Source organism: Calliphora vicina, chromosome 4 (genome assembly GCF_958450345.1).
Source record: "Calliphora vicina chromosome 4, idCalVici1.1, whole genome shotgun sequence".
Lineage (NCBI taxonomy): Eukaryota > Metazoa > Arthropoda > Insecta > Diptera > Calliphoridae > Calliphora > Calliphora vicina.
In genome coordinates, this window is record NC_088783.1 from 6,716,793 (window position 1) to 6,729,314 (window position 12,522).

At 28.7% G+C, this 12,522-nt stretch overlaps 1 protein-coding gene across 1 annotated transcript; it reads right to left on the reverse strand.

The window, feature by feature from the left end:
- Window positions 1-2,240: 2,240 nt before the first annotated feature.
- Window positions 2,241-11,452, reverse strand: LOC135956841 (uncharacterized). Its single transcript, XM_065507437.1, has 3 exons — window positions 11,192-11,452; window positions 5,333-5,530; window positions 2,241-3,079 (listed from the first exon to the last, which is right to left on the reverse strand). Exons 1-3 carry the CDS (start codon window positions 11,408-11,410, stop codon window positions 2,531-2,533), a joined length of 966 nt encoding a protein of 321 aa, XP_065363509.1. The 5' UTR covers window positions 11,411-11,452; the 3' UTR covers window positions 2,241-2,530.
- Between the last annotated feature and the right edge of the window lie 1,070 nt (window positions 11,453-12,522).

Here is a 12,522-nt window from a genome sequence, read left to right on the forward strand (position 1 = left end):
AAATTCGCAGAAATACAGACACAATTTATAATTCACTTGAAAAATACAACGCACTTTAAGGCACTCAGTTGATGTTTATTCGAAAAGCGTCTCTGATAAACTCACTCACGACTGCAACCTCTGCCACTATTTATAACACTGCCATCTGCACTCTAGATTGTTCTTTAACTGTCAAAATTCGAATATTCTAGATCTTACTAATACATACGCCATCTGTGGTGTACTTTCTACAATGTTCTTTAACTGAATATTCGAATACAGCGTTGCCAACTTACGATCAAATCAACTGAAAGATTTTATTTAATAATGCCCACAGATATGTTACAGTTTGCTATTACAGCACTGTTATTTGAAAGCATTATGCTACTTTTAAATCAGCCCTTAAAATCGTTATATTTGAATTCAAGTACAATTTCGTAACAATATATATTTATTTATTGCGAATTAACAGAATTAAATGGAAATTGAAGCCATTCCGATACAAATGACAAATGGTGACAGGTTTGTATATAACCATAATTAGAAATCGGGTCAGTTTATCTCTTTATATTAAATTTTTAGTGGATTTATTTATTTGTATCCAATTACATTTTAAAACCAAAGAAATTTTTTAGATTTTTAACGAAGTCTACATTCCTAAAATTGAATGATTTGTTCTAGGCTGAAATTCCAGGGATCCCGGGAAATTTCAAAATGAATCCCGATTTCCCGGGAAATAAAAAAGTGCGGGAAAAGAAAAACTCTAATGAGCAGTTCTTTTGGCTTGGAATCAATATGTTGCCAGAATGATGGGAAAAGGTCATACCTAACAAAGGCCAAAACTTTGAATCGGGGTTATCATAGAATCCACTCATTGTCGGAATCGGTTTTGAAAATGACAAAAAAGGTACATTTGCCGATTTACCGATAACTTTACATTTACCGATAACTTTCGATTTCACGAGACCAATGTACTTTTTCTGTCGTTTGCAAAACCGATTCCGACAATGATTGGAGAAATTCTAGAAATTGTTCGATTAATTGAACAAACATTACTCGAATGGATTTTGGAAATATTTTGGTGTCAGACGCAATTTTTCCCCTTTTTAAAGAACTAAACATCGATTTCTCAATTTTATTGTTAACGAAATAGTCTTTACAAATTAAAATTCTTTGTGTTTAGGTTTCTATAATTATTATACGTTCATTAAATATTATTTTTTGCACAATTATAATTCAAAATTTTATTTATTTTTATAGTAAACTAAATTAATTAATTGTGGCGGCACCTACTCTCTTTGTATGCAAGAATAAATATAAACAATATAATTAAGTAGATATTTTAAATAAAGACTTTACTAAACAAATGAAATACATAATACTACATACATAAATTAATCAGCTAAAATGTTTTACCTTTATGTTTTAGCTAAAAATTTAATTAAACATTTAAATGTTTTGGTTTTGTACTTAAGCCACAAGTATAAACAATTAATGAAATCAAAAATACAACAAAATGATCTCCCCATATGTCTGTTGAAATTTTTTAAAAAAAAAATAATATAAATAAAAACAATAAACAGGGAGTCGACCAAAATGTTTAAGCAAATAAATGAAATCATTAAAAATTTAAATACCAAATTGCACAAATATATATATGTATAAAAAAAACGATTCACCAAAACAAATTCATTTGTATACTTATTATACATATTTAAATAGTAATTTATTTGAGCCAAAATGAAAAGTACAAACAAAAAACAATTAAACACATGATACTGCTACAAACAATAAGAATAATAATTTTAATTAACTGCACAGTACCATTGTGTGACTAAAGTGGCAGGTTTCTGCTGGGCTTTTCTTTAAAATATCTTTTTATGTCCGCAATTTTTCAGCTCGACTCTTTCTATATGCTTTTTTGGGAAAATACAAATTTCGCATTCATTTTGACGGGTTTTGATACACACCTGTAATAAAAAATAACTATGGTTGAACTCTTACCTTAACCTTCATCTCACCCTTGTGTGGGAAACCACACAAAGTTAATGAAATTTCGTGTCGCACGGATCCAGGTCAACCATTTAATATTTTTCTGATTTAGCCTATGCAATGACTAAAAAATATTTTTTGTTAACGAGATGTTTCAAAAGTGGTGTGTGGTTTTCCACACATATAAAATTTTTAAGTATTTTGCACTAGGAACCCATTAAAGAAAGTGAAATTTCAATTAATTTAAAAAATATTTGCATTTACATACATTTTTTTTAATTCAGTTTTTTTTATTATTTAAAAAAATCGTTTTTTTTTATTGTAAAAAAAGAAGTATCTAAAATACACATTATAAAAAATAAACTCAAGAAATAAGAAAATGAAAACACACACGTACATTTTATAAACAACATTGTTCTTAATTATTTTTATACTATTTTTAATTACTTCCTGTTTTTATTCCCACTTATTAAGGATGCTGCAGCATCGCATGACGTACATCCATCCATGTACAATATTATTAATTTAAACCTAGAGCGTATGAGTGTTTATTATTTTATTATGGTGCCGAACTCATACGCACCATCGTCGGCACTTGTAAAGCGTCTAATCTTTGTAAACGTTTACGTTTCTTTTCCATCAATGTTGTGGGTGCAGCGTATTGTTGCGCCACCACATCTATCAGTGGTGGCGTACACTGTGGCACTGGTGAGTTTATGACAGCCTGCACCAGGGTTTGTGTTGCATTTGCTGTCGTCGCTGGCATGTGATAGATGCCAGTTTGTCGAAATAGTTTCTGTCTTATACTGGGTCTTTTAACGCGTAAATCTTTGGTGGCATAATGTGATGATTTCTTAGAGCTTGATGATGACGTAGTGCTATAACCGTCACTGTTTGAGGCGTTTCTGTGTTTGCGATGTTTCCGATGATCATTGTTTTTCAGTATGGATGTTGTAGGCCTCGGCAGGTGGTCTTTAGTTATTTCATTTTCATAGTGTAATAATGTTTCGTTGGATAATTTTTTGTCATGCGATTTCTTTGACTTTGTTTTCGATTTTGCTTCCAGCTCTTGTTTATTTTTTAAAGCCATTTCCTCCAAATATTTTTCCTGAAATGAATAAAAAAAAAAAAAAAACATAATGAAGAGTTGAGAATTTATTGTAGAACAAACTATAGAGCAATACACATAGAACGGAAACTAGTAAAAAAATCTCATACAATAAAATATTCAAAATAATCAAGCAAGTATTGTTTTTGTATTTAGGTTTTTGACAACTGAGTTAGGTCTTTGACAGGAGAGTTTCCGATCTATAGTGATTCAAAATTAAATACATAAATGCTAAATTGTTTAAAAATAACATTGTCATTGGGTAAGATAGACACGAGACTTAATTATAAAAAAGTAAGTCAAAAATCCTAACTATTGCAACAACAAAATACATGTTAGTAAATGCTTTTTCTTGTTGTATCAGGATTGTCTCGACTCTATAAATAATTTTCTATGGACTCTATAAAATTTGTTGCACTGCACAGTGTTTTTTTTTCCTGGTATAAATGATGTAATTATCCTGCCTTCTTCAAATAATGTTGCCCTAAAACCCCAAAAATATGCTACATGTTTCGCCATCAAGAGTTAGAAAAGCAGCAATTTTTAAACAGCTGCTCTTGTTATGGATTTTTGAAGTTCGTTTGCGTTAAGAAATAGTTCGTATATATTTCGATTATCACAAAGGGAACGTTTATTGGACCCAAGTGAGCTGAACGAAACTAAGGTTTTGGACGGCTGCCTGAATACCATATATATTTCGATTAAAAGTTTTAGATTTATTAGAAGCTACATAAAAGAAAATTGCATAAATGGCAATGATTTTAGTTCTTTTTTGAAAGTTAAAAATGTAATACATTATGAGGGTATGATTAACCTTTAAATGGATGTGTCAGAAGCTAAAAGACCTAACTCCACTTTTCGAAAATTTCTCAATTTTGTTATGCATATTACGATCTAATTAGTTTTAAATTCTTTGGAAATAATTTTGTTCTTCTATTATTTAATTTATGATGAGTGACTACAACCATTTTTTCCGTTTTATCATTTTTATAAATTTTGGAAATCACTCTAATTTTTATTTTGTTAGGCTTTTAGCTTCTGACAAATCCATATGTTGACAACATTTTGTGTCAGAAAAGGTTCCTGTTTTAAATTTTTTCTAATTTTAAAATTTATTTTTAAATTTTATTATAAAATATACAATGAAAACTTTCCCAAATATTCAGTTAAAATGTAGGTCACAATTAGAGTTTTTCTTATCCCGTACTTTTTCATTTCCCGGGAAATCGGGATTAATTTTGAAATTTCCCGGGATTCCTGGAATTCCCGCATATAACAAATTATTAAATTTGAAGAATGTAGGCTTCGTTAAAAATCTAAAAAATGTGTGTTGGTTTTAAAATGTAATTTGATACTAATAAAATAAAAACAATAAAAATTTAATATAATGAAATAAACTGACTCGATTTCTAATTCTGGTTATATACAAAACTATCACCATTTGTCATTTGTATCGTAATGGCTTCAATTTCCATTAGATTTTGTTCTACCTTCGTTAGACTCCAATTAATTTTGTTTATTAGCAATTTAATTTAATTCTGAATTGGCAATGTTTAGCTTATAAATTAAAAATTAAGTAGATGTTAATTAAAACATGAAGAAAACCCAAAAATATTAAACAAAATTCAATTTAACCGAAGGTTGTTTTATTCCCAAAATTTTCATTTTACTCTTTGTGGAAAAGCTAAATATTAAAATAATTCGATCGGAATAGAATTTTGTGACAGCCCTGAACATTCTCAAGTTTTTGGAATAACTTAAATAATGAACTTGTTATTGGTCTATTTGGGTTATATATTTTTTTGTTGTATGAATTTTCTGCATTTGTTTTGGAGCTTTAAGAATCTTTTAGAGAAAGTCATGTTCAAAAAACATCAAATAAAACTAAGGAAAATAATTCCCGGGAATTCTCGCACAATTTCCCGGTATTTCGGGATTGAAAATATTGCGAAATTCCCGGGTTTTCTCGTCCCGGGAATTCCCGTGAAAAACTCTAGTCATAATCCAAAAAAAAATTCTTAAGAAATTTGTACCAATTTCTCGACCAGTTTAAATATTTTTTAGAAAATAATATGAGAGTAATACGGTTTTTTTTTAGAAATAAAAGGTTTTTTCGCGAGCGATATCATCCAAGACCAGCCTCATTTGCACTGCGGCTAACAGTTCGTGAACTAATTTCCAATTTTATATTATTGATAACCTCCCGTGGATTATTATTCAATTAGCATTTTATTATTCAGATGTACTACTTACAAACATTTGTCTTCTGGCTTTATCACGTTTAGCCAAGACAACAACCCAGCCACCAAATGACAACATTATAACGGCCGGCACCAAAACACCAGCCAACTTGTTGTTAGGTTTTCGTATCCATGCATGATAAATAGCCAAAAATATGACTAATGAAGCCAAAATTACTGCCACCAAACGACCATTGGCCTTGCGTTCTTCCTAAAATTAATTAAGAAAAAAAATTTAAAAAAAAAAAAAAAATTTATTTAATCATATGGTAGACATAAAATAAAACTAACATAAATTATTTTTCCAACAAAATATGTACATACTATGTATGTATGTATGTAAAAATGTTTGTACACAAAAACTGGAAAAAAAATAGATCATCACTGAATTTAAAAAAAAAAACAGAAACAAACAAAAATAACTTATCATCATCATCACCTTTTAAAATGATGTGAAAAAATTAAATTGCAGACATGCACTAAACCAATTCACACACTTCACCTCCATAAGTACGAGTATTTATTATACTACAAAACATGCGAGTATCTGAAGAGTATAAATTTTTAATATTGTTTACATACTTGTGTAGTTTATTGAGTTTTTAATAATTTGATTACACTCTCCTTCGTTTCACATTCATACCATATCGATGAATTGGTTTTTATTTTTAATCTTTTTATCAAGATCTGGTAAAAATCTAAAAAAAAAATTTCTAAATTTTTGAAATATTTTGTTTGTGAAGTGTCTGCGCCTCTGTGTCTTATTTTACTTGTTTGAATATTTATTTTTATTATTGCATAGTTTAGATAAATTGCGATATAAATTTTCTCTATGTATTTATTTTATAGCAAATGTTTTGTTTATATTTTTAAACAAGTTTGCATTGTTTTTGTTTATCAACAAGCTCAAGTTATTTTTATGAATTTCAGGTCATGTCACATGTTATTGATTGCATTCAGTTTGTTGTTATTGATGTCTTCATCAAAATAAACAGAATTACATATTTTGATTTTGTTAAAGAAATTTTTATCCAGATCTTATATGTAATAATATAAATCAACACTGAGCAAAAAACGATATTGTATTGTACAAAAAATACATTTTTGTTAAAAATAATGTAAAAATTAAGTACATAATTATAATTTATTTCAGCCGATATAAGTATTAGGATGAATTCAGAATGGATTCCATATTCTAGTAGTTTCATGAATTATATAACGGACAAAACTAGAATGTTTGATTTTTAGAGCTTTTAGGATATTTAATGTTAGCAGCTTTAACAGTTAATATCATTATACTTATAATGTTAATACCAGCATGTTATCAAAATTGTTGGTAAATAGAAGTTTCAAGCAAATGAAAACATGATAAATGTTGCAAACAGTTGTTACAGACTGTTTGTTAAAAAAATTGTAACGCAAATTAAGTTATGGACTTCAACAAAACAATATTGTTGTATGGTAACCAAATACGATGAAAGACTTAATTCATAATTCCATTTTCGAAATCAAAATAAATTGCATCTTTGAACCATGTCAATGAATTCATAATCCATTGACTTAATTTCTTTGTAAATCAAATGTATTGAATTCATTGCTTATATAATTTATTCTTTATAGAATTAATTCCTAATTGAATCTTTGAAATTTTCTTTAATTGAAATACTTTACAAAATTGCATTAAAATTGTATCGAATGATTAATTTTTTCTTAAATTAAAATCTATTACAAAAGGTTTAAGTAAATTTGTTAATTTTGCAAATGATTGAAACAAAAACAAAATTTAATGAAGAACAAATATATATTTTTACAATGCAGAAATTGAAGGACAGACGGACGAAGTTTGTGGGCGAGGGGTTGAAGAGGTAGAGTGTGTATTACACAGGTTTAGATTAGTTCAAAAGAGAAAAATGTCTGTCAATAATTCAACAATGAATAAATTATATTTAAATAAAATGAAGATAAAAAATAATTTTCTTTAGAATGGTTTTATGGACTTAATGCAGGAGCGGATCCAGATAAGGTGAAATAGGAATTACAAAACGTTGGTTATTCGAATTCGAATATACGAGCTTTGACAGTTAAAGAACATTGTATAAAGTTCACCAGAGATGGCGTGTGCTCTAGGCTTCGAATATACAAGCTTTGACAGTTAAAGAACAATCTAGAGTGCAGATAGCAGTGTTATAAATAGTGGCAGAGATTGCAGTCGTTAGTTAGTTTATCAGAGACGCTATTCGAATAAACATCCACTGAGTGTTGTATTTTCAAGTGAATTCGTGTACATTATAAAGTGTGTCTGTATATCTGCGAATTTATAAACGTGTATAAAAAACATTGAGTGACTATTTAATTCTGTGGTTGTTGTACATTTTAAATAAATAAAGAGTTGTTACAACTTTTAAACTACTAAACGGCTTTTATTTGCAATCAAAAGTATCCGGTTTATTTAAAGGAAATATACCAACCTTTTGAAAAGGTTAAAACGTAAAAATATAAAAAAGTAAAAAAAAATACGTAGAACGAATTTTAATTTTACATACAAACCCCTCCTCGCAAATGGTTGACCTGGATCCGCGCCTGAATTAATGGCTGGCCTTTTTAATTCCGAATTAGGATTTTAGTGAATTAAGCTCAAATTCAATTAATGAATTAGTTATTTATTAACGATTCACTTTTTTAATTTTTATAGTGAAAACAATTTTTTGGAATAAAATATTACTTTCCTGAAAAACGGAGTATTTTCAAAGCTACTTAACTGAAAGAGCAACACTGATCCTATCAACAGGCATCTGTCAGTTGACTCCAGTCAAAATTTTAATTGATAGCCGACTACCGCAAACTAAGGCTAAGCTTGATAAATCAATTTCAATGGTAACAAATTGGTTTACTGAATTTTATTGTGGCCGTACAAGCATGGAAGATGTTGAGGTCTCTACACCAGAAACAATTAAAAAAATCAACGATTTGTTCTTGGCCGATCGGAGATTAAAAGTGCAAGAGATTGTGGAAGCTATAGGCATATCAAATGACTCGATAGACGAAACGTGAGAAAGGAAGAAATAGAGGAAATGTCATAGTTGGCAAATAAAACTAATCATTGAACTATTGCAAGACTTTTTAATTATTTTTAGGCCATTGCAATTTTTAATAGAAAATAACACAGGCTCCTCTCCATCGGGATTGTGAAACTATAATGAATTCATATGAAAATGTGGACAACATAATTTCAAATGTTAACCTTTTTCTTGTAAAGCTCCATATAGTGTAGACACATTTAGAGAAATTTATCTTGAATTTCCTCTCCCTATTTATCATTGGGAAACATGGATTGAGACGGTTAAATATTATGCAACTAATTACGATAAAATTCTATAATTAGAGATTGTAAAATAATCTCCACGAAAATGTATAACAAAAACAGATTTATACCCCAATTCTGTTCGACAATTGTTTCGTTTGTTTGAGGAAGAAAAGTAGTCGAAGTTACGATTCAGTAAGACAATATATTTTTTTCGTCTGGGTACGTGGTTTGTCTCTATGATTTACGTTATTATCATGTTATTACTGCCAAGATATATTTTTTTTTAAATTTATAAATTTTTCTTCTAATTTTTTTATTAGATTTATATATTTTAATCGTTTGGCAATAATGTTTTGTATGAAATTTTTTTGGAACTCCTGCAATTATTTGGTATCGTTTCAAACCATCATCTGTTTCATACAATAGTATTCTGTTATTAGTCAGTAGTCAGCTATTGTATTGCAAATATACGCCCTTATTTCTGAATGCACCCAAAATAACACGTTATTTATCAATATTAGATGCATTTCTGACATCTAATTTTATAATGATGCAAAAATCTATTGATATCTTTGCCATCTCTAGTACTTCGTGAATATCATCAAACATCCATCTTCCCTTGGTAAATCCGTATTGGTTCGGCGATAAGCCCCCCCGATAAGGCATTTAAAAAGCTTTCTCAGCGTGTTCAACATAGATAGATATCTATGTATATGAGCTAGTTTCACATAGATGTTTTTCTCTCTTACGAAGGAGGATAAGTGTATGTACGATTGCTGGTATTCCCGGATTAGTTTTATCTCGCAATTGTTTTCATTCAACTCGAAGAAAAAGTACTCATACTACTCTAGAAGACTACAAAATTGTATTCGTCTGTTTTGATATTTAAAATCGTCCACAATATTTTACTGAATCAAATATTTTACGTTATTAAATGCCGTAATCCTAGACAAAAACCATTATTGTTTTATAGAATTCAAAACTTATAACTCAAATATGAACAGAAGAAAATTCGTCCTAAATAGTCTAACAGAATTGGGGCATTAGTTTTAATAGGATCCAAATTTAATTTATTTATAAATTAAAGTATTTGATTTATTTACAAAAAAACCATTTTCAAACTAAAAAAATTTGAGTTTATTTTTACTAAAACTAGATTGTTTGTATCAAATAACAATGATTATAAATTGAGCGTTACTACCCAAGTTGATCCTTTTTGTCCTTAATTATTGGAAGAATTTATTTTCATGTCAACAATCTAATAAAGCTAAAACGAAATCTTTCTACCTATTAAAATAATAAAAGTTTATAAGGGCGGTGGGATGAAATTGATAATGCTCAATTATTAGGGTCTCCATTCGAATAATGATAGTTCGAATATTCGAAGCATTACAAAATTACAATGTCTTTATTTACAAAATAAGACATGTTTAATAAACAGATCTTAACAAATAAGAGTATTATATTCCTCTATGCCGAATATTGCTGCCCACCATCAATATGTGACAATAAAATAATTAATTATGGACCGATCCTCACTAAAGTTGGTAGAAAGATTTAGGTTCATATAAAACTTGTTTATGTCCAATTTCATCACGGTATTAATTATTATAAGACAATTGAGGAGCCGCAGAATAAAAGGTACTTTTTCGAATTTTTTACAAATTAATTTTTTGGTATTTTTATATTTGGGTCTAGAAAAAATCAATTTGCCAAAATTTTAAAATTTTCAAAAAATTACCTTTTGTTCTGCGGCTCCTTAATTATGAATGTTCAAGTTATTTTCTGAGAGCTACCTTGTAGGTGGAGTAGGAATAAATGTTGGGCGATTTTCGCCATACTTTACAGTATTATTTCAGAGTACTTAGAACTAATTTGTGGTAAATTGTATGACTGCTCAAACAGTATTTCTTGGGGGCTAGGTGAGATCATGGACCGATTTTACCCAATACCAAACAAACATCATAAACATAGAGTGGAAAAAATCTGCCAGATCGTATTAGAATTTCATAACGACCCAGAATATATATACTTTTGTGGGTCTGCGATGAATATTTCGATGTGTTACACCTTTTTTTTGATGGTGGGTATAAAAATAAATCATTGTTATTTAATAACAAAAACGTAGAAATATTTTAAAATGGATTTCGAAACAGTTTCCACTTACAACGGCCATAATCCAAAAAATAGTTGCGAAATATCAAAATGTCATCTATGTATTAACCAGTACCCTTTAAAATAATGGAAATGGTAGCAATTTTAATCCATTAACTAATCCTAGTTATTTCGTTAACTCCATATATTAAATTCCTTTTTAATTTTAATATTTTTTTTTTTGTCTATTGCAAACACAAATAAAATATTATAAATGTAAACAAAAATATAATTTATTTCATTCATAAAACCATAAAACCGATATTTAAAACTACAATACATTTTCAAAATCCGTTATACATTTGGTATTAATGCGCAGTAATTTTATTCCTTGATCTTATTTTTCAATGACTTTTTTTTAATACGAGTATGTTTGATCTTTTCCTTTTTTTTTCATTTATTAATTAAACTTACTCGATTTTTTTTTTCCATTAATTCTTTTAAATTTCTTTGTATAATTTCATCATCTGTCATCGATTCAAGACGTTTTTGAATAGGACCCGCATTTTGATCACTCAATATTGTCGTTTCCGTTTTACTTGTAACGGTGCTGATGGATGACATTGAGTTATTTTTAAAATTCGTTGAACCAAGATTATTCAATGTAAAATTTATATCACTTGTTATAGCCATTATATTAATTTTTCTTTTGATTTTGTTTACCCTTGACAATTAATATTTATGTTTATTTATTTGTTTTAAAATCAAAATCCTTTGAGGCTATATATTATTCACATTATTACACAGTATATTATTAAATTTTTTTTTTATTTATTTTTGTTTTTTAGTTTTATTTTTTCTTTACAATTTTTGGAACTTTTTCCTTCCGTTACTTAGCAAGTTTTCATCGTTTGTTCAAAAAAGCAACTGAATTGTTTGTAAAAATACTACTCGAGTAAAACTCTTTGATTATATTAATTTCATGAATTTTTCGTTATTTTGGAGAAATAATCAAAATCTTTTGGACTTAATAAACATTGTTCTAGGTGGAAGATTTTTGTTGCTTTTAATTTTTCCAAAGAGAATGAAATAATAAACAATTTAAGAAAGAACAGTTTTCTGAAACATGATTTTGTTAAAAAAAATTTTAATATTAGCGAATGTATAAGTATTTTGTAGGTACAGTGGTGGGCAAAAGTGTTATTGCGTAGTGAGAAATGTTTAACATGTTCGGACATAAATTTAATACAATTTCTACATACGATTTTCTACATTGAACCAGTTTAGTTTACTCGGTAGTAAAAAGAGTAAATCATGTGCTTTGGTTTTACAGATCACCAATATATGTGAATTCGTTTTAAAACGAAAACGTTACTAGAATTCGGTTTACATAACTCCTCGGTTGGTATTAAGTGTAGAAATATTTCCCAGGCTGCCTATGGTGTGTTTAATTAATAGCTTAATACCTTTATTTGGGACCCCACTAATAATCATCATCCTTATACTGGGTTGGGTATTCGCAAAGAAGGTGGAAAATAGTTTCCTCTTTTTCCCTATCATTACAGCTACAACAATGGTCGTTAAAGGGGAGTCCAAAGCCCCGTTAATACTGCCAGCAACATTGATATAACCCTTCTATTACGCGTTAATTCAACCATACTACCCTTCAGATTACAAAGGGACACTAAGTGACAATGGACACTCCAACAGATTACTTATGCTGGGTAAAATAACTAATTCCTAAAGCATTCTAGATTACTTAGAGATACTAAAGTGTAATGTTTAAAGAACCAATTAACTTTCCT